The following is a 22,455-nucleotide window of genomic DNA, read 5'->3' on the forward strand; positions in this document are numbered from 1 at the left end:
TTAAGCCGACATTATTTGCCACTCCTCAGAGGAAAAATTGAATGTACAACATGTTATGAACCTAGTTATTAACCGTGTTTCAAAAACTAATGTATGTCATATATAGCTTTTCCTGCTATCCGTCGTAAGCTGACATCATTGGCTGTTCCTGAGAGAAAAAAGACAAATCTAATATAAACTATTACCAAAAAGTGCAGCACCATCAAATGCCACACAATTGTTATATTGCTTGTCTGTCGATGCTGTTGGGGCATGGACGGAATGTTTGTAAACCATATGCACACAAAAATAAAGAATAAAAAAAAAAAAAGATTGAACATACCCCATTTGCAATACCTTAGGTTGTCTTCTTTTGCAAATGGTTCTGATGAGTATAGTCTGTGCCTGCATGGATTTTCATGTAAACACTGCCTTTTTAGAGGCAGTCACTCAGATGGCCATAGAGGTGCTTCCTGGGTCAATGCTCCACATTGTGCAGCACTGACGTTCAGTGTCTCCATGCTCTGAACTTTACCAATAGAGATGCATTGATCCAATTGATGCTGATTGGCCAGGGCTATGTTTGGTCTGCCCCGCCTCACCTCCTTGATTAAGATTATCAGAAATGACGATCCTAATAAAAGTGTTCATTTAAGTACTAGTGGGTGAATACCATCAGGCCTTGGGGCTTTGTCTATGGACGGAGCCAAGAGCGATCACATGCCTGCGGAGCTTTGGCGATTCATCTGCTTAAACTCCAAACTATACCACTTATACCTCTGCAAACTGACCACGACAGAGTCCCTGATACCGGGGCTGACATGGGGAAGCGCTCCAAGAAACTTAAAACTCTCTCTGGGGAAGGAAACTGGAGCATCGGGGAACTATTCCACACGCGGCCTAAACCCAAGATAGCAGATGGAGAAGCATGTTATAAGGGAAAAAAGAACCCCGGCTGGCCTGAGGAGGAGCCGGTTGGCGAGTAGAGCTTAGAGAAAATGAAGCAGGCCACTGGACATGAATGGAGATAAGAGTCAGTTAGGTGAAGGTATTTACTGCTTGAAGGGGCAAGGAATGGAGAGAGGGAGAGAGGATTGAGTAAAGCAGACATGTGACAATTGAAAATGTTATCACCTAAAATATTAATAACTATATGTACATTAAAACTGGTGGAATACTGTCACTGAAAATAACACGAGTGTAGAAAATTACAGTGGTAAGCTACAGGCAAAGATAGTAAACATAATATGGTGACAAGAAGTAGAATACATGGTTGAGCAACTTCCAAGCTTCAATCAATATCCCACGAATATCCCATCAACCTTCCCAATAACTGGACGACACTCAGTATTAGGAGCAGAATTGACCTTTTAATGGCCAAGCTGGCCTTTTATGCATGTTTTGCCCAAAAGGTTACCACCCAGGTGGACCTTGTTGGGCACAGAGAAAAACAGAAAACCACCAATAAACACAGAGTCAGGTAATAAGTCACTCCCATACAGTTCACACAATCCCTCCTCTCTGCTTAGGAGATAATCGAGTTAATTACTGTATCAACTCAATTATCTCCAAACAGAAAAATCTAATTTTTTATACATTTCTAGAAGTACCCCAAAAACATATCATACACCCACTATCAGACATCCCCTGATAGCTCTGATCTGGGGGAGAAACATACTGAAAAATCACCAAGATCGGTTCAGGGGTTCGACAGTTTTATGGAGGTCAAAGTTTCACTGACTGCACACGAGGTGTAAGCCGAAAATAGTTCCATGTGTTTGGGCTGTGCGTTCGGTCTCCATTCGAGCATCTAAAATACATGAAAATGCATAAAACCATGGTTCGTGCCTTGGTTTGTTCAACTCCTCTCATTTGTGTGATTTTACCGAATGTCGCTCTGTTCCCCTGAGTGTACACAAAATTACACGAGGATGGAAGTCTGCATAACGAACGGCGGCCACCCAGGGGATCACCCAGTTGGTTTGTGTGTTTTCAATTGAGAGAGTGTGAACCAGGTTAGGGGGGTCAATTGGAGCCTTGCTCCTCTCAGGGGTGGCCTGGTTGTTTGGTACTTTGTTCGTTTGTCGAACCCTATGGGGAGAATAGCTGAAACAGGGGTTCTTACCAAACAACCAGACGAATGGTACAAAATAAAATCTTATAACTTGTTTCCACAAGTAATGAACAGTTACAATCTGAGGAAAATAAAGCAACAAAAACGGTATGGACAGCCCCTAGTACAAATAGAGGTGTAGTTGCAAAGCCCATTCCGCTACATAATACATGGTGCTGCTCACTTAACTGTCGCGCTGATATGTAATAATTAGATAATACAAAAAATTATCAGACCAGTGGTGCAATCTGGGCTCCAGATTAACATTAATCTCTTCCACAGGGAAGCATGTTTTAAAAACAGGAGACTACAAACACCAGTTTATTGCAAACCCAAACCACATGAGCCCATTCTATTTTAAAGGTCTCTGGGTCCTCACTTTAGCAAGTTTGAAGCTATTGTAATTCCCTGCTCATCAAATCGCTCCTGCTGGTCCAGCATATAATGTCCCACGCAACGCGTTTCGCCCAATGGAATTTTCTCAAGTGTCTATTAGCACTTTTTAAAAATAGTTTTGCTCTGGTTTTGTACTTTAGTCAATTTCATGTTTGCACTTATATATGATTACAAATTTGGTTGCAGATTACACTTTAATTTTATGCCTAAACTTTTATTTATCTCTTTATTTATTTTATTAGAGTGTTACCCTGAAATGTATACCATTGAAAAAAAGCATTTTTAAAAACTTTCAAGCTGATCCAATGCCACTGGCTTCCATTCTATGTTTCTTTTAAATATATTCTAATTTTTGGGTTTTTTCTGACAGTAGTTTGTGTCGTCTACTTGCCTCTAAGGATAGCTATATCTTGCTGAACCTAATCTTCCACACTTAAAGCAGCACTGTCTTGCCGAACTTACCTTTCCTTAATCGCTTCCTCTTCTCTCCCTATCTCAGGATCTGTTCTTCTTTTTTTCCTATCTGCTCTAGTTTTCTTTGAAACACAAGACAAAGTAGGGACTACTTTGTCTTATGTATTTTTCCTATGCTTGACTTGCTCTGACCCACTTCCTGTGAGACAAATACATTTTCCCACAATACTCACCCTTTCCTCCGTGATCTCATGATGCCTGCTTTCACTATTCCCGAACGTCCTGTCATATAGACAGGACGCCGGCAAAACTACAGAATTTCATCCTAATAGAATGAGAACAGTTGGTTCATTCATGTTAGGACGACATTTGGTACTTTTAGTTCGGTTCGAAATTTCACGGTATCAGGGAGCTATCTACCAAGAGGCCGAAAGACCAAGATTGTAAAGATTACTTAGTATTAGTAATTAATCTGCTCCTACGCGCTATCCCGCAAGTAGGGGCATGTCTACTAAACAGTGAGCAGCCTCGGGCTGTAAAAACCTCCCTCCCCCGCTTCTAATAAATGGCCCCATGGTGGGGCATCTATTAACTAGCATCTATGAGCGGTGGGTGGGGGCCATAAAAGACAATGGTGGGGGACCTACTGTCTTCCCCCCGGGCCCCACCCATGAGCGGCAGGTGGGGCCCTAAATGACAATAGGGAGGCGACAGGTGGGCGCTAAATAATAAAATATCCCCCCAGTTGACTGCAAGCCCCTAGTCAGCCCCCACATCAAAATAATTAAGTAAAGCCCTACCTACCCCCGCAAACTTTATAAGCCTTTCCCCACCCTGCAGTTTGACTCAGAGCGCTCTGCTTGTTTGGTTTAAGCTAACCAATAAGAGTGCTCTGGTAGTAAATAGTGAGCGTTACAGGTAACCAATCAAGTAAGGCTCACTATTTACCTATCAGAGCACTCTTTTTGGTTGGCATAATCAGAGCGCTCTGAGTCTAATTGCAGGGCGTGGGAAGGCTTTATAAATAGCCCCCACTCGCGGGGCACGGGTGGGGATTCGGGGGGGACACTATGACCCACCCGCTAGTTAATAGATGCGCTACAATGGGGCAATTTATTAGAAGGAGGGGGCTTTTTTTAACAACAGTGAGCTGTTCACTGTTTAGTAGACAAGCCCCTACTCACAGCATAGCGAGTAGGGGCATTCGGGAGATTTCTATCTCCCTAATGCTAATATGAGGGTCATATTGACCCCCATAGAGTGAGGGAGGACATGAGGGGGCTTAGGAAGTGGTGGGATGCACAGCTATATACACAGCTATATACAGCTACATATTACAAGGAGGGAGCTGCAAGCCGGTAGCTCCCTCCTTGTAATAAACAGAACAAACGAACAAACAAACAAAGACATTCGGTGTTTGTTTGTTCGTCTGAAATTTCTATTCATTTCTGACGAATGAATGAATAGCTGAAATTGCTGTCCGAATTTCAGACAATAGTGAATGCCCAAGTGTTTAACTGGGCATGCATGGGAATTTCATAGCGCTATCTAGTGTGGGAAGATGATGTGTCCCACAGGGCCTTCGTCTGCCCACACTAAGATGGCAGCACCCAGGACCTAGGTACAGGCACGAAAAAAATATAAAAAAATAGGTAAAATGGGGGTTTAGGGGCATTTAGGGATAACTAGGGGGCAATTAGATGTAGTGAAGTCGGGAAGGCAGTTAAAAAATACCAGATGCAGCCATGACAGTGCTGCTTTAAAGTGGCACTGTCATGGCCGCATCCGTCCATCCCGACCCCTCCGCTCCCGACTCCATTACATCTAACATACCAATTTGTATTTTGATTGTATCTCATCATGTATCATGTTATCAATATTCAACAAGTGGTAAATTTATGTATGTTTAAGGTAACAGATCCACAAAAAAACAAAACACTGTGGAACATATTTAGAAATAATGAACACTATACAAGTATATATATATATATATATATATATATATAGACTTTTTTTCAAAATCTATATGATTATATGTTAATCATCCAAAAACACCCAATACATTTACATTTCTAATTCAACCTTTTGTACAGGTGTACACATACACACAACGAGTAGATAGACTGGCATACTGATAGATTCTCTCTGTAAAGGAGAGAATGTGTGGATGGACAGTTAGATAATATAGGTAATCTTTCTATAACGTAAATAATTAGCATACCTGCCTTGCTTGTGTGTTTCTTCCTGAACCTCTCTTCTTTGTCTATGGGGTCTACTGTAAGGGAAAAACAAAATAATGGGTTAAAACGGAAATGGAATATATACATTTAGAAATATATTTTTATGGTTGCTAGAACAAAAATTGTTTAAAACTATTTTCATATTGTAATTTTATAACAAGACACGGAGGCTCATATTGCATATCCCTTTCTTTACTGTTGACAAATAGCAGCAAAGGAAACAAACAGAATGAAAAAAGAATGAACATGTGATAACATAGGCCCCTCCCCCTCAGGTCCCAGTATAACAGGCAGCACTTCCCTTCCATTTCCCTCTTTCTTTGCTGCTCTGACACAAAGATAAGTACATGCCATATTTTCTCCTCATATTTCTCTTATATACTGTTCATTGATAATTTTCTCTTATTTAACTTGTATTGACTTAGTCTTTTATTTCTAAGGTTAGTATTTGTCTCTTTATACACTAGCCTCAGGGTCCAGACCTCCCCTGCTTATGTAATCTTGTCTGTTTCTTCTGCTCGAGCGCCTTTCTGCGCACTCCTTCTTGTTTCATAGTTTTACCGCGTATCTCGCGGGTGCCGCGAATCCCACGAGATTCCCGGCGGCCATTTTCTGACATCCTGTCCCCTACCTCTTAGTGTGTCGCTGGTCTGGGCCCTGGTGAGAGCGTTTTTTCCTTGCTTAGTTTGTTTGGGTGACTAACCCATACGTCCTTTATTTCCTATCACCATCATGCCTAAACCCAGACTATCTACTGGGTCCGCTCACTCTGGGGAGTCGGATTCCCCAGTAATCAGAACTGAGGCCCCTGTCACCTCAGATATTTCGCCTTCTATGGCGGAGGGGGATACCCAACCAGGTGGACCACAGTTTCTAGCGCTACAGCGCTCAGTAACAGACGCCATTATGGCTGCTATGGGGTCTATGTCCTCCACCCTCTCCCACACCATTTCACAAGCCCTCTTGCCCCGTCCTTCAGACGAGCAACTATCGGGCACCTTGACACCCCAGGGAGAGGTGTCTAAAGGGGACTTCAAAAAGGCTGCCCGTAAGTCCAAACACTCCTCTGCCTCCAGAAACACCATGACTGGCGTACCTTCGGTCGCCCCAGAAAGCGTGTCCCATCCACGCAAAAGAGCCTTTCCGCGCCAGGCAGAACGGGCGCGGCTATGGAAATGTGCTAGAGCACAGATTGAGAGCGACACCGACTCAGAAATCGGGTCAAATGAGGAGGCTATGAACGAGTCAGATACCGACTCTGATGCGGATTCCGCCGATGGCGCTCTTGACCTCCTTTCCTCTGCTCAGGCAGAGATGCCCGGAGGCGAGACAGGGACCAGGAACCACGCGGCTGCGGGGCCATCCCTCGTGGATCCTTCGGGGGTCCCACTCTTCGACCCGGATGACCTTCATCATCCGAGGTCGGCGGAGTGGCTCCCGGCCGACCACGTTGCCACATACCTGAAAAATTGGGTCAGAAAACCCTTAAGCAAGGCGGCCCGCAACAAATTGAGGGCGGAGTGTCCTAGGCCTCTGGTGCCCAACAAGGTGTGTGACACCCCAGAGGTTGATCCTAAAATGACTCAGTTCCTCACTAAACTGGGCTGGAATCCCCGTAAAGGACTAGAGTCCGCTTTGAAGTCCTGCCAGGACAAGCACCTGGACATATTCGGGCCTTTGGCCAAACTATTTGACTTGGCGGAAGACGCCAGAGCGGAGAACCGCATGGTCGACCCTGAAGACCTTAGAGGTTGGGTCCAGAGAGCAATTTGTATTGCTGGGAGCGTAAATACCTCCCTATCTATTGAAAGGCGTAAAGCCATATTATTCAAAATTGAGCCCAAACTGGCCAACCTCGCCCTTACGGAGGCGGGCAAAGACGCCCAAGGACTCCTCTTCGGAGATTCCTTCATTAAAGATTTAGGGCGTTTTGTGGGAGCATTCACGGCTCTAGACAAGGCCCAGGCCTCCATGAGGCGAGTATTCCAGGGGCGGGTCTCTACCAGGGCCGGCAGAATCAGGAGCCGTCTGTCCGGCCGCAACTATCCCCAATCCCGTGGCACGGGAAGAGGCTCCTTTCAGCACTATAACCAGTACCAGGAGACCTCCCGCTCCACGTTTTTTCCATCCCGCGGACGTCAATGGCGATCCAGAGGCCTTCGGGGTAACCCAAACTCAAGACGACCATACGGTGAGTTGCCTTATACCACACATTTCTTCTCCGGGTTACATAGGGGGCAGACTCCAACATTTTTTCCCAGCCTGGTCACAAATCACTTCAGATCCCTGGGTACTGGCCACTATTCGGGGCTTCAATATAGAACTCACCTGCCGCCCTACACACATTCCCCCTCCTCGACCGATCCGCTTTTCCCTCCAGGATCGCGGTCGGATCGACGAAGAACTTTCAACCCTCCGGGCCAAAGGGGCTATCGAACTAGCACCCCCCAACCCTGCGGGCGTAATAAGCAATTTATTCCTAGTGGAGAAGAAAGGCGGCCAATTGAGGCCAGTCATAAATTTGCGCCCCCTCAATGCCGTAGTCAGGTACCGCCATTTCAAGATGGAGGGTATTCACCTGCTAAGGGATCTCCTCCTTCACGGAGACTGGCTAGCGAAACTAGACCTAAAAGACGCGTACCTGACAGTGCCAATAGCGGAGACCTCTCGGGACCTCCTACGCTTTTACTGGCGACACGAAACATGGTGGTTCACCTGTCTGCCCTTTGGCCTATCCTCAGCCCCGTGGTGCTTCACAAAGCTTCTACGGCCCGTTATGGCCTGGCTACGCAGTCGAGGAGTTCGACTAATCGTCTACCTAGACGACATTCTCCTCATGGCTCAGGAGCGTTCCACCCTCCTCACACATCTCCGACTAGCCATAAACCTCCTGTCACGCTTAGGTTTCATAATCAACTGGGAAAAGTCATGCCTGACCCCCGCCACCCGCTTGGAATTCCTAGGATTCCAAGTGGATTCGGGGGCTGCAACACTGAGTCTCCCGATATCCAAGATTCGATCCATCCGCAAAGAATTGCGCAGGGCCCTTATCCGACCCCAACTCACCTTACGCCAATTGGCACGCCTCATAGGCCTACTGGCCTCTTCAATCCAGGCCGTGTTCCCAGGCCCACTCCACTACCGAGCGCTACAGCGCCTAAAGATCGCTCACCTAAGAGCCGGGGCATCCTACGCAGACCTGGTCTCTCTGGACAACGAGACGAAAGACGAGTTGCGATGGTGGATTCTCAACCTGTCTGCATGGAATGGCAAAGCCATCTTCGGCTCAATGCCGGAATTCACGATCGACTCGGACGCGAGTCTACACGGTTGGGGAGCCCACTGCGAGGGAATCTCAACTGGGGGCCGGTGGTCGGAGTCCGAAGCCCGACTACATATCAATGCCCTGGAGCTTCTGGCAGGCTCCTTCGCCATCCGCAGCTTCGCCAAGGACCGTGCCCTATCATGTATACGGCTCCGCATGGACAATGTTTCGGCGGTGAGATATGTCAACCACCTGGGTGGTACACAGTCGGCGGTCTTGGCCAGGTTGGCGAAAGATTTTTGGGAATTCTGCCTGGAACGGAACCTGATGGTCTACGCGGAGTTCTTACCTGGTCTGCACAACGTCCAGGCGGACTGGGGTTCACGTTATCTTTCAGACACCAGCGACTGGAGATTAGCCAGGAAGGTGTTCTCCAATATTTCATCTCTCTGGGGACCATTTACCATAGACCTTTTCGCCTCCCGGCTCAATGCCCAACTCCCTCGCTTCTTCAGCTGGAGGCCGGATCCAATGGCGGAGGCAGTGGATGCCTTCCTGCAAGATTGGCAGGGAGGCCTCCTCTATGCCTTTCCCCCATTTTCCATGATCCCTCGCTCACTCCTGCAAGCCCGCAAACACCGGGCGGAGCTAGTCATGGTAACCCCATTCTGGGAAACGCAGTCTTGGTTTCCCCAAATACTCGAGATGACGTTGGACTACCCTCGACTCCTGCCGGGGCACCACGACCTGCTGCAAGACCCGACGGGGCGCTATCATCCCCTCCGGCTAGAGGGCTCTCTCCCACTTCTAGCTTGGCGAATCTCCGGGGACCCTGGGAAATCCCAGGAGTTTCGGACGCAACTAGACACTTATTGGCAGCAGCATGGGCTCCCGGCACTAGACGGGCATATGGGTCAGCTTGGCGAGCTTGGGCTAGCTGGTGCATGGCTCGGAACGAGGATCCCGTTTCGGCCCCTGTAACTACGATCCTGCAGTTCCTGACGTCCCTCTTCGAAGCCGGTAAGGCTTACAGGACTATTAACCTTTACCGTTCCGCTATCTCGGCTATTCACCAAGGTTTCGAGGGCCGCCCCGCGGGACAACACCCTCTTGTGTGCCGACTCGTCAAGGGTTCTAGATTTTCAAGGCCGCCCAGGCCCCGCTACTCCACGACCTGGGATGTTTCCGTTGTATTGGCTTTCCTCTCCTCCTGGCCCGCTAACGCTGGACTCTCCCTCAAACAGCTGTCCGCCAAATTGGTGTGCCTGCTCTGTCTCATCTCATGCAAGAGAGTCTCGGATGTTAGTGCACTGGACGTCGATGCCAAGTCATACACCCCGGACGGGGTAACTTTTAACATCAGCAGGCGCACTAAGACTTCCATCAAAGCGGTATCCTACCCTAGTTTCCCTGCCTCTCCTTCGCTATGCCCAGTGACCTGCCTTCGTGAATATGAAGCTCGCACCGAACCACACCGCTCTACTGCCTCTCATCAGTTGTTCTTATCTTTCCGTCCTCCTTTTCACCCAGTTTCCAGCACTACCTTGTCACGCTGGGTGAAATGGCTGCTAACCCAAGCGGGCATTGACACTACAGTGTTTGGCGCCCATTCAGTACGAGGGGCATCAGCCTCTTCTATGATGTCAGCGGGCGCCCGCCTAGAAGACATTATGAGAACAGCTGATTGGTCTAGGGAATCTACCTTCCGAGAATTCTACTTTCGGCCGGCCCCACACACATTCACTGTGATAATGGATCAGCTTTAAACTTGCAATATGAGCCTCCGTGTCTTGTTATAAAATTGCATGATTTTGCTATTACATGACGAAAAGTCATGATTTTATTAAAGACACGGAGGCGAGTATTGCCCCACCCTTTTGTTCTTCTTACACGATGGTAAGTATGTATCTCCCCACCCAAATTACTCATACCACGATACACCGCATAGTATAGTTTGAGAAGGTAAGTGGGGCCGTCCTCAGACCTTGTTGTTTTTCAATATTAATGGAAATGTTAACGTTAATTGTCTTGTGGGACTGCACATGCAGGGGTCTTTGTTCTCACTGGTGTATCGACTTTAACCTGTTGGCTCCTGTCCTTTATATCTCCACAGCTTAATCCGGCAAGACGTCTAACAATGGTCCGGTTTATTGGTCTCCTCCCGCTGTCCTCCATCGGTCCTATGGATTCTACGGTCACACTTCCCAGTTTTTGATGTTATGCCTTCTTCGGTTTTATGCTATTACCTTGGAACTTTATTCTCACATTACTCTAGTTATTGACATTGTTCTTTGGTCGCATCTGCAGAAAGAGGGAAATGGAAGAGAAGTGCTGCCTGTTATACTGGGACCTGAGGGGGAGGGGCCTATGTTATCACATGTTCATTCTTTTTTCATTCTGTTTGTTTCCTTTGCTGCTATTTGTCAACAGTAAAGAAAGGGATATGCAATACTCGCCTCCGTGTCTTTAATAAAATCATGACTTTTCGTCATGTAATAGCAAAATCATGCAATTATAATCCAAAGAGAATTTATTATTTTTTCCTTTACAGAACCAGCAATAAATCCTTCAAAATCTTCTTAGTAATGTGCAATATTTGTAACTCATTTTAAGTATGCAGTAAGTCCAGCCAGATCATTTTGTACTGCTTTTTGAAGGAATATTAAATGCTAGTCTCTGATCTTAATGTTACCATTTACATGCAAATATAATTTTAACAGCTAATGCACAAGACGAGACATTGAGCTTATAAATGAATGGAATACTAAGCAAATACTTATTAAAACCCAGCATAGATAGTGCACATTTTTTGGTATTAAATTCTGAAATGAAAGTGGATTACATTAAGATTAATTGTGACTGAACTACGCAAGATAGTTAATACTGCAAAAGTGGTAAAGAAATCTATGTATTTTATAAAATTATTTACAAGTTAAAAGTGAACTCCAGTATGTAGTTACCACATTTTCTTATTGCATATACACATAATACATTATAATATAGAAAAACACAGCCGTTCGAGAGGGAAGTTGTGGACTTGTGATGCTACAGGATTCTTAAAATAAAAGTATAACTTACTTTAACCTTACCTACACATAGTACCTAATATGTGATTTAATTTCATATATATTTACCGCCTATTCCCGGTAGAAGTCTAGACCGAGATCGGCGGATCCTACCGGGCATATACCTGGGGCCTACAAGAGGCCTACTCTTAGACAGCACGGAGGAGGCTGCTGATCCCTCAGCTGGATACAGCTCATCAAGCTAGAGCAGGGGTAGGCAACCTTTTAGCAGTACTGTGCTGAAATAAGATTGTGATGTCCCGTAGTGTGCCGGTGCTATTTTCTTTTAAATTGAGGTGTTTATGTTGCCGTATTCTGCTTGTGTTATTTATGCTGTATAGTGCATGTATGAGCTATTATATTGTATATGTTCACATGTAGTTTGTGGTGTTGTGTATGATACCTATGAATATGGACTGTGTATAGGGGCTACTTGTGGAATTATGTGTGTGGATGGATATGTCACATTGTGGGTTTGGTAGTGTGTGTATGTGTGGGGCTGTTTGGGGTATTGCATGTGGGGTTGTGTGCATGTATATGAATTTCTAGTGGTGTTGAGATTGTGTGTATGTTTGTGTGTGGGCGGTTCGTATTATTTGTATGAGGGGAGAGTTATTCTGCATTTCTGTGTAGATCTAAGAGTGTGGGTGGCTTCCCTGGGTTTCAGTGGATCAGGCTGGCCAGGTACAGTGTGGATTTCCATTCACAAGTGCTGGGAGGAAGTTATCGGAGATCACTACCTCTACGTACTGCAATGCATAAATTGAGGATTGTCCTTTACCACCTTTTCGTATTAGCAGATATCTGAAGTTTCACTGGGACTCCTGATAGACCAGAGTCAGTTTGGCTCTAGCAGCCTTGAGTGCCGTGCAAAGACACCTCAAGTGCCGTGCATGGCACACGTGCCATAGGTTGCCTACCCCTGACCTAGAGGTCTCCCCTTCACACTCTCCCCCTGCCGGTGAGGGATATAAACTTCTACCCGTGCTACAGAGGCATGGCGGACCCCACATGTGCCTCTCCATCCAGAGGCTCACAACACTCTCTCTCAGAGAGACTGGATTGCCTGTTTGCATACTTCTGGACCAAACTTACTTGTCGCCTGAGCATCTAGGAAGAAGCTACATTGTCAACAACTCTGCAGCAAACTGCGCAACGTTCCATAGCTCCTGGGCGAGACCCTGACGCGATTCACTTGGGAAGGCACCATGGACAGCGTTCAGCTGCTGACCACCCTCTCACTAAGCCACGGCCTCCTCTGGGACAGACCCGTGAACGTCTCACTCACCCTTGGAAATCCACCGCTCAGCATGTGCAACGACCGCCTTCTGGAGGATCCCGGGCTCTGCTGGCAGGTGGTGATTGGACTCATAAGCCAGGTGCTCTGAACTGTGTGGAGGCCGGGTACAGGCACGGTGCCAATATGTGGGCTTTGTGTCACCATTCACATAGATGCAGTACCCATCCCACGTTAGAGGTCGGTTGAATCTCCTGAATCTATGCATTACCGTGGTAGTCACAGTTAGCAACTTTTTAGTATGCTACCACTACTTGTAATGTTTTACCTATTGACCTACCATGCATGCCTAGCCTGTTCTTTTCTCTAATAACAACAAATTTGCAATTTTATCACATGCCATATATATATTATATATAGTATTAAATGTTTGCACGGATTGATCAAGCTTGTACCTGATGTTGTGGCATTACAATCGTGTTTGTAACCTTAATGCACGAATAAAATAAAGAATTATAAAATAAAATTAAAAAAAAATAGGATTTCACTAAATACACTGAATATGAACTACCCCACAAAGAGATAATGGTTGCAAAAAATGTGAGGCAGAAGTCACACATCCAAATAAATTAATTTTGACATAAAATCTTTGTAGTATCCAGATTTAAAAACAATACCAATACCAATACGAATTTAAATTAACACCAAACATGCTTTATATTTTATATATACTCTAGATAACCAATATTTTTAGTACATTTAAAGGGACACAATACAATCTTATGTATTTCTGAGGTTTTGGTCTCATTAAAATGCTGTATTTTTTGCTTACTAAAATCATCATAGGTTTTTAATAATAAAATGTTTTGCAGAATTGCACCACCACAAGCCTACCTTTTTTGGCATGCACCTCCAATTTTAAAAAAAATTACTTCCTTGGCCCCATGTGTACATACATAGCTCAGCTACTCACAGCACTGCATGAGCAGAAATGTTTGAAGTCAAGCAAAGGCCTAGGCAGAAACATTACAAATAAATTACTACGTAGTAGTCTGTATCTGTTTTCTGCTCATGTGTGGATTGAATGAACCAATTTTATTGCATATTACAAAGGAATATGGATAATAAAGGCTATCTTAACAGTTCATGTGGTATCACATTTTGTTCATACACTGAACAAAATTATAAACGCAACACTTTTGTTTTTGCCCCCATTTTTCATGAGCTGAACTCAAAGATGTAGAACTTTTTCTATGTACACAAAAGGCCTATTTCTCTCAAATATTGTTCACAAATCTGTCTAAATCTATGTTAGTGAGTACTTCTCCTTTTCCAAGATAATCCATCCACCTCACAGGTGTGGCATGTCAACAGGGCCGGCGCATCCATGAGGCGGCACAGGGGGCCGCCTTAGGGCGCACCGGCTCTGGGGGCGCAAAATTCCAGTGACCGGCAGGAGGGAAGTGCTCCCTCCTGCCTGGTCACCTCCTGGATCCCCGGCGCGGCGTGCGGCTGAAGTGGATTAGGAGGCGGCGAGGGAGCTCTGATCTCTCTGACCGGCTCCCTCGCGCGCCTTTTGCTGATGCCGCGGGAGCTGGAATATGACGTCATATTCCGGCTCCCGCGGCATCAGAAAACAGCCTGCGAGGGAGCCGGTCAGAGAGATCAGAGCTCCCTCGCCGCCTCCTAATCCACTTCAGCCGCACGCCTCCCAGCAGCCTCACTGGACCACCAATGAGAGACCCACGCCAGCACTCCAGGTAGGGAGGCTGGGTGGGAAATTTAATTTATTATTAGTAACTTTATTAATTACGGTGTGTGTGTGCATGTGAGTGTGAGTGTGTATGTCAGTGTGTATGTATGTCTGTGAGTTTTTGTGTGAGTGAGTGTGTATGTCAGTGTGTGTGAGTGTGTATGTCAGTGTGTGTGCGCATGTGAGTATGTGTGTCTGTCAGTGTGTGTGTGTTCCAGTGTGTGTGTCTGTCAGTGTGTGTGTGTGCGCATGTGAGTATGTGTGTCTGTCAGTGTGTGAGTGAGTGTGTCTGTCAGTGTGTGTGAGTGTGTATGTCAGTGTGTGTGTGCGCAGGTGAGTATGTGTGTCTGTCAGTGTGTGAGTGTTCCAGTATGTGTGTCTGTGAGTTTGTGTGTGTGTGTGTGTGTGTCTGTCAGTGTGTGTGTGTGTGTGTGTGTGCACATGTGAGTATGTGTGTGTAAGTGTGTCTATGCGTTTGTGTGTGAGTGAGTGTGTCTGTCAGTGTGTGTGAGTGTGTATGTCAGTATGTGTGTCTGTCAGTGTGTGTGTTTGAGTATGTGTGTCTGTGAGTTTGTGTGTGTGTGTGTGTCTGTCTGTCAGTGTGCGTGTGAGTGTCTGTCAATGAATGAGTGTGTCAGATAAGTGAGTCTGGCTGTCAGAGACGTCTGTGTGTTTGTCATTGAGTGTGTGTGACTGTCAGTGTTTATACACCCCTGACTGTAGCGTGGCCAAGCGGAGTATACCGTGGTACAGGAACTTCTGTTTCCTGTATCTGTCAGGACTGACATGAAAAGCTCACTGTACCGGGATTCGCTCCGCTCAGCCACGCTACAAGAAAGGTAGGAGGCACACCAGGAGGGGGTGGGTGAGGAGGGGAGAAATACCCTGAGGTACAGGAAAAGGAGGGAGGGGGGAAAGGAACACTAAGCGACAGGGAACAGAGGGGGGAGGGGAGAGGAACAATAAGGGACAGGGAAAGGAGGAGAGAGGGGAGAGGAACAGTAAGGGTCAGAGAAGGGAGGGGACCATTAAGGGACGGGGAGAGGGGCTGGATGTGAAAGAAACACACAGCGAGGCTTGAGAAGGAAAGAGACGCACACAAAGGAGCTGGGAAGAGTAAAAGACACAAAAGGGCTGGGAGAAAAGGAGTCACACAAAGGGTCTGGGAGGAGTAAGACACACAAAATGTGGGAGGATGTAAGAGTCATACAAAGAGAAGACATAGGAGACACACAAAGGCAAAAATAGGAGATAAAATACACTAAATGGAGTCAGATATTTAAAGACGGGATAAGAAACACAAAAGGGAGGTTAAGAGGCACACAGGTGCAGATGTTTTTTGGGGGCGGAAAAATGCATCTTCGCCTATGTACCCAAAATTCTTTGCACCGGCCCTGCATGTCAAGATGCTTATTAGACAGCATGATAATTGCAAAGGTGTACATTAGGCTGGCAACAATAAAAGGCCACTCTAAAATGTGCAGTTTTACCACACAGCACAATGCTGTTTTGAGGGAGCGTGCAATTGGCATGCTGACTGCAGGAATATCCACCAGAGCTGTTGCTCATGAATTGAATGTTCATTTCTCTACCATAATCTGTCTCCAAAGGCATTTCAGAGAATTCAGCAGTATATCCAACAAGCCTCACAACTGCAGACCCCGTGTAACCACACCAGTCCAGGACCTCCACATCCAACATCTTCACCTCCAAGATCGTCTGAGACCAGCCACCCGAAACCGCTGCTGCACCAATCGGTTTGCATAACCAAAGAATTTCTGCACAAACTGTCAGAAACCTTCTCAGGGAAGCTCATCTGCATGCTCGTAGGCCTCATCGGGGTCTCGACCTGACTGCAGTTCATCGTCGTAACCGACTTGAGTGGGCAAATGCTCACATTCTATGGCATCTGGCACTTTGGAGAGGTGTTCTTTTCACGGATGAATCCAGGGTTTTCACTGTACAGGGCCGATGGAAGACAGCGTGCATGGCGTTGTGTGGGTGAGCAGTTTGCTGATGTCAACATTGTGGATCGAGTGGCCCATGGTGGCAGTAAGGTTATGGTATTGGCAGGCGTATGTTATGGACAACGAACACAGGTGCATTTTATTTATGGCATTTTGAATGCACAGAGACACCGTGATGAGATCCTGAGGCCCATTGTTGTGCCATTCATCCATGACCATCACCTCATGTTGCAGCATGATAATGCACGGCCCCATGTTGCAAGGATCTGTACACACTTCCTGGAAGCTGAAAACATCCCAGTTCTTGCATGGCCAGCATACTCACTGGACATCTCACCCATTGAGCATGTTTGGGATGCTCTGAATCGGCGTATACAACAGCGTGTTCCAGGTCCTGCCAATATCCAGCAACTTCACACAGCCATTGAAGAGGAGTGGACCAACATTCCACAGGCCACAATCAACAACTTGATCAACTCTATGCAAAGGAGATGTGTTGCACTGCGTGAAGCAAATGGTGGTCACATCAGATACTGACTGGTTTTTGGACCCCCAATACAGTAAAATTGCACATTTTAGAGTGGCCTTTTATTGTGATCATCCTAAGGCACACCTATGCAATAATCATGCTGTCTAATCAGCATCTTGATATGCCACACCTGTGAGGTGGATGGATTATCTCGGGAAAGGAGAAGTGCTCACTAACACAGCTTTAGACAGATTTGTGCAAAATATTTGAGAGAAATAGGCCTTTTGTGTACATAGAAAAAGTCTTAGATCTTTTAGTTCAGCTCATGGAAAATGGGGGCAAAAACAAAAGTATTGCGTTTATAATTTTGTCCTGTATAGTTGCATTTTTCTCCACATTATTTCCTCCTCCAACTTGCACACATTTTGAGTTGCAGAATCATAAAAATAATGCCCATAACATTTCCAAAGTTGTAATATGAAATGCTGATTATTGTGTTAATGTCTTCTTTAGGTCAATTAAGCAACTCACAAATGTAAGTTTCACCCTTAAAAGTACAGTCTTAAAATGTTGGTTGCTCAGAGTATTGCACATTGGGCATTTTAATAATTCCCATTTAGCCAATATGGACCAAAATTGTCACAGATTGTGATAAAATAAATTTCAAACTATATTCCTACATGTACTTTTCTCTTGCACTTTTTATCTCTGTGCTTTTTATTGTCCCGTATATCCCAGAATTTGTCTGTGTGCATTCCCCTAACCATACCCATAGCAATATTTCCCATACCCATTGACATATTTTACTTACATCATTCCTCCATTGCCAAGCACTTTTCAATACAACAAAAATAATAAATAAGAGTCTGTAGTCTCTGTGACTGGTAACTATTATTCCAACACATGGACCCTGCAACTTTTCAACCAAAAATGGTTGTAATAGTAACAGTGATTGGAGCCTATTAGGGCAGAGACAGTTATTTATTCATGTGATGCACTTGGTGTTTAGTCGTACTCGTATACCTATATAAAATGCTGAAAGGACAACCCTGAACTAGAATCACTGACGGAAATATCTGGTCATATGAGGAGCTCCATAGTTGTAGATTCATTATATAGATCCTGGTTGGTATGTCTAGATTAGATCATTTAGGAACTGTTCTTTCAATTCCCATCTAAGTTTACTGAATATAAATGTACCTGACCCTATGACATCATGGACGATCCACTCCTAGAAGGAAATTAAAATATCAAAACATAAATAGCAGCTTGAACAACCTGTGGAGAAAGTAGCATATTTAATTCCAGCAACCACCTAAACAAATTGGTGTTGCTGGTATGTAGACTTGGAGATTTATTTAATTGCAATTCACCTGAATTTGGGCTGGTTGAGTGTTGGGCTGAAATTCTGATTTCTGAACCAGCATGCTCCAGAATCTCAGGGAAACTAACTCGCACAAGCCTGAACATGTTCATTTTAATTTGTGAAACAAACATGTTTTGTCCTGATGAAAGCTCCATGTGGGACCTGAAATGTTGACTTTTTAAATGGATTGAATAAAAGTTACATTTTATTTGAAAATCTCTACAAAGGCCTTAGAGTGTGGTCATTTCTGCTATGTCTACATGATCCTTGCCAGACCAGTACCGGGCACAACAGGATTACACCATGAGTGCAAGCCCTCGCTATTTATATATATATTATATATATATATATATATATATATATATATATATATATATATATTTATATTGTGACCGAAAGCAAGGAATTGTGCTGGAGGGAATCTATATATCTCCCCAGATTTTGCAAGGTTCCTACTTTGTGTAATTAGCCCCAGGGAAATGTGTTATGTTAAAATAAATATTGCACTTTAAATATGTGTATATTTGGGCCCTGGGGTGGAGCACTTGGAGAGTAGGGTGGGCCAGTGCTCCACTCCACATTTTGGAAGTTGCTTGGAACCTACAGGTGTGAAGTCCTGTTCCAGAGTTTCAATCCTAATTTACCTCACCTGAAAAGGATTGTTAATTACAGGTGCTATTAAGTACTCCCCTGCCAAAGCAGGAGGGCGATTGTGTTTGATTTCTGTGAGTGGAAACAGAGAGCTGAAAAAACCCTGAAACAGTAAGGTTGTTGTTTATGTTTCTGTTGGGAAATGGACAAGCCATCCAACCCAGTTAGCTAATCATTTTGTTTAGTTAGTGCTCAGAAGAGCAAGGATTTTGTTTTATATATTTTGTTACAACCTTTTATACCTTACTGTGCATTTATTTTGAAACCACAATAAAAAGAGCAAGTCCTTTTACCTCATCCAGCGTGTGAAGTATCTCTAAAGCCTGAAAAGACTGTGTGTAACACCCCAATCCCAGGACAAGGTACCAAGGGAAATAAGTACTTTTGTCACTATATATATATATATATATATATATATATATATATTAATATCAAAATACAGTTAGAATAAAATTACATATATATATATATATATATATATATAATGTATATGTGTGTGTAGAAAAAATCACACTCATGGGACTCTGGTTGAAGTAGTGCCTGGTGCTGGATGTGGCAAAGGTAGATATAGGTGTAGAAACAAGTGCACTCATGGGTCTCCGGTTGAAGTAGTTAAATTCAGCTTTTATTTATTACATATAAAATATCAACTTTCATCAGGACAGAATCTTGGGGTCCTATTGGGGCCAAGGGGACCAAGGCCCTTGGGTACCTATTTTGCTGAGGGGGGACTGTCTGGGCTGTCAGACAGTCCCCCCAGTGGAGAAGAAAATCGATCGCCGGCGGGGGAATGGCGGCGATCGGGTAAGTGAATGGGAATGGGTGGAGAGAGAGGGAGGGAGGGAAGGGTTAATATATATTTTCTTATATATATATATATTTTAAAATAATAGTATTCTTCACAAGTGCCTCGATCCCTCGAGTCAATCAGCACAGGCAGAGCATCGGAAGCCTGCCTGATGGCTTCCGAAGCTCTGCCTCACTGCCGGGCGCCACGTTGAGCAACCCGGAAGTGATCACTCCAGGGGAGCGATCACCTGGCGGCCTGGCAGGTAGGGGGGGTATTGCAGGATGCCTCGACATTGAGGCACCGCTTCAATACCATCAGAGAGGCTGGAAGTGATCATGATCACTTCCAGCGCTCTAATTCACCACGGACGTATCAGGTATGTCCGAGGTCGTTTACCGTTGTTTTTTGTTGCACGTATCTGATACGTCCGAGGTCACTAAGGGGTTGTCAGCAATGTTGGTGTCCTATTTGTTAATTTATTCTTCCTTTCCCTCTCTAAATTAATTAGAACCTTAGATATTACCCATAAGTGATGCTGCCATGATTAGCCAGGAATTAGGAAAATGAAATACCTGTTGCGGTCGCCGGCCCGCCGCGTCACACAGCCGTGTCCGACCAGGAAACAGCCTCGCCGACAACACGAGCTTACCTGCTTGTCAGCGAGCCAGCAACCGCTCCCCCAGGTCTTCCGGGCATCGCGCCCAAATCCAAGATGGCGCCGACCGCATGGTCGCGTCCATCTCTAGCTCCTCCCCCGAAAATTATACTAACGTGTGCGTGACGTCACAACGTCAATGCACACGCACGTTTTGGGGTCAGAGGTCGCCCTCTGATCAATCAGAGCATAGAGAGGGATATTTAAATCCCTAACTCACCCCAGTACCTTGCCCTGTCGTGGTTTCCGTTTCCTGGTTTCCTGAGAGTGCTCTATATTCGTGTATCTGATTTCCTGGTATCCTGATCTTGGCTTTTCCCTGGTTATTCTGAATTCTGGTTTCCCTGACTTGGCTTGTGTTTACGGTATTGTGTATTTTCTGGCTTCCTTGACCTCGGCTTTCCCTTTGACCATTCTCTGTCTCTAGCGTATTAGTCCGGCCATTCTAAGGTCCGGTTTACGCTCTGTCCTTTTATTTTTTCCTTTCCTTGTATATGTATATGTTTACATAGTTTCTGCGTGCTGGACCACACTAGTAGTCGTGACAATACCATAGTAATTTTACCAATACCAATACTTACCTAGTAATTTTTTTTTGGCTACTTATCATGTCAGCATCAGTCTCCCACCACCTTTTTTCTTTTAAACTAGACTGAGGTATGGAAGGAGGAGGGACCTTTTATGCACTCAGTATCTCTATTTTCTAGTTAATCCTGTCCTGATCTGGCAGAGCTGCCAATAAGTGATGCTGCCATGATAAATAGCCAGAAAAAGAAAATTACTAGGAGCCTTTGGCCATTAGGCGCCCTGTGCAAAAAGTCTTCAGGGCGCCCCGCCCCCCCCCCCCCCACCAAGTTGCCTGTATACAGTCACACACAGGCACAGGCAGACAGTCACACAAACAGTTACAAGCAGACAGTCAGACACGCTCAGTTACAGTCAGGCAGTCACACACACACACAAAGTTACAGGCAGACAGTCACACATGCTCAGTTACAGGCAGACAGTCACAGAGCCAAACACACAGTTAAAGGCAGACAGTCACACACAGTTACAGTCACACAGTCACACACACACAGTCACAAGCAGATAGTCACACATACTCCGTTACAAGCAGGCAGTCACACACACTCGGTTACAGGCATGCAGACACTCACGCACGTTGATAGGCACACACACACTCAGTTAGAGGCAGATAGTCACACATACAGGCCCAGGCACACACATCGGCACAGCTACAGCAACACACACAATTGGAGTCACACACAGTTAGAGTCACACACACAGGCAGACTGTCACACACAGGCAGAAAGTCACACACACACACACACAGGCAGACAAACAGTCACACACACAGACAGACAGTCAGACACACACACACACAGACAGTCACACACACACACGCACACACACACACACACAAACACAGGGAGGAAGTCACACACACACACACAGGCAGGCAGTCACACACACACACACAGACAGACAGACAGACAGACAGTCAGACAGACACGCAGCCAGACAGACAGACAGTCACACACACAGGCAGGCAGGCAGACAGTCACACAGACAGACAGTCACACATACACACACACACAGGCAGACAGTCACACACACATACACACACATACACACACACACAGAGGCAAATAGTCACATACAGGCAGTCAGACAGACAGTCACACACACAAAGGCAGGCAGGCAAACAGTCACACACACACACACACACACACACAGACTTACCTCTTTCCATTATGGCTGGAAGTGGTAGTGGATGCAGTTGGTTGTTGAGAAAGCAGGGACTCCTTCCTTCTTCCCTCTTCCTGTGAAGCAGTTACCAGGGGCTTTGGGTAGGTATTATGTGAGCATATTATTATTATTATTATTTTATTATTTATGTAGCACCATCAGATTCCGTAGCGCTGTACAAAGGATGGACTAACAGACATGTAATTGTAACCAGACAACTGGATGTACAGGAACAGAGAGGTGGAGGACCCTGCTCAATGAGCCATAGAACTGCAGGATTATATACAAAGTACTCGGGATTTAAAAGCTGCATAACAAACAATTAAGGCTGAGCACTTCTTCATTT

The 22,455-nt window shown here is 45.3% G+C and overlaps 1 protein-coding gene across 1 annotated transcript in view; it reads right to left on the reverse strand.

The window, feature by feature from the left end:
• The window catches only part of LOC134587291 (gamma-aminobutyric acid receptor subunit rho-1), a 168,062-nt gene that overhangs the window by 107,399 nt on the left and 38,208 nt on the right, over positions 1 to 22,455 (reverse strand). Inside the window, exon 2 of the mRNA XM_063443566.1 lies at positions 5,124 to 5,177. Within this exon, the coding sequence (XP_063299636.1) occupies positions 5,124 to 5,177 (54 nt within the window). The remainder of the gene's footprint in view (positions 1 to 5,123; positions 5,178 to 22,455) is intronic.

Source organism: Pelobates fuscus, chromosome 2, assembly GCF_036172605.1.
Source record: "Pelobates fuscus isolate aPelFus1 chromosome 2, aPelFus1.pri, whole genome shotgun sequence".
NCBI lineage: Eukaryota > Metazoa > Chordata > Amphibia > Anura > Pelobatidae > Pelobates > Pelobates fuscus.